The sequence below is a fragment of the Rhinoraja longicauda genome, chromosome 34 (genome assembly GCF_053455715.1).
Source record: "Rhinoraja longicauda isolate Sanriku21f chromosome 34, sRhiLon1.1, whole genome shotgun sequence".
NCBI classification, from domain to species: Eukaryota; Metazoa; Chordata; class Chondrichthyes; order Rajiformes; family Arhynchobatidae; genus Rhinoraja; species Rhinoraja longicauda.
In genome coordinates, this window is record NC_135986.1 from 14324560 (window position 1) to 14325479 (window position 920).

General features: G+C 50.1%; 1 protein-coding gene across 1 annotated transcript; it reads left to right on the plus strand.

Moving 5' to 3' along the window:
- The first annotated feature begins 266 nt into the window (after positions 1-266).
- On the plus strand, positions 267-920 carry LOC144609585 (histone H4). Its single transcript, XM_078428090.1, has 2 exons — positions 267-401; positions 567-920. The coding sequence occupies exons 1-2, from the start codon at positions 267-269 to the stop codon at positions 918-920; spliced, it is 489 nt and encodes a 162-aa protein (XP_078284216.1).

A 920-nucleotide genomic window follows, 5' to 3' on the forward strand; every position in this document is an offset into this window, starting at 1 on the left:
TTAATGAAAGAGATAAAGAGCAAAGTAAGAGGTGAGAGATGCAGCCAGTCAGAATCATGTAAAGAGTACGCATTTCTGATGAGATAAAATAAAATGGAAATTTATTGAGAAAGTGAGCGGTGATTCTGTGCAAAGTGAGTCTGAGGGGCAATGGTGGTAACTTGTTGACAGCAGAGTGAGTGGGAATCACTGCCAGGTAAGGAAGGCGAAAATTAGACGGGGCCTGAGGGTTGTATTACACTCAGAACGTGGTTCCAAAGTAGGACATGGTGCCTGAGAATGTAGTGGATGCAAGAACACTCACACAAGTGAACAAGTATCTGGAACAGCACTTGAAGCGTTGCAGTGTAGAAGGTTATGGAGCAAGTGCTGATAAACTGGACTGGTACAGGTGGGCTCTTGTTCGTCAGTATGGAGGGCCACATGGGCTGTCTCTGTACTGCACAATCCCATAAGTCTGTCAGAGTCACTACAGAGGATACAATGAACCTCGCAGAAATGGCTGTAAATCAGGAACTGGAAGTAAGGGGAATCCCTGAAAAATTGCAATCAAAATTGTTATCTAGACAGCTTTGGAGCTGAGGGCAGACAAGTCTCTGGGGCATCTTCTCATCATTCCAGGGAAAGGAGGCAAAGGTCTTGGCAAAGGTGAAGCAAAGCGGCACCGAAAAGTGCTTTGCGATAACTTCCAGGGCATCACCAAGCCAGCCATCCGCCGCCTGGCTCGGCGTGGCGGGGTCAAGCGGATCTCGGGTCTGATCTACGAGGAGACCCGCGGGGTGCTGAAGGTTTTCCTGGAGAATGTGATCAGGGACGCGGTCACCTACACCGAGCACGCCAAGCGCAAGACGGTCACTGCCGTGGATGTGGTGTACGCTCTGAAACGCCAGGGCCGCACTCTCTACGGGTTCGGCGGCTAA

What these genes read in the sequence shown, in the direction of transcription:
- LOC144609585 (XM_078428090.1), top strand. Translation starts at nt 267, where the DNA reads ATGGTGCCTGAGAATGTAGTGGATGCAAGAACACTCACACAAGTGAAC. An exon ending in ACTGGTACAGGTGGGCTCTT is followed by an intron (nt 402 to 566) that starts GTTCGTCAGTAT and finishes ATTGTTATCTAG; the next exon opens with ACAGCTTTGGAGCTGAGGGC.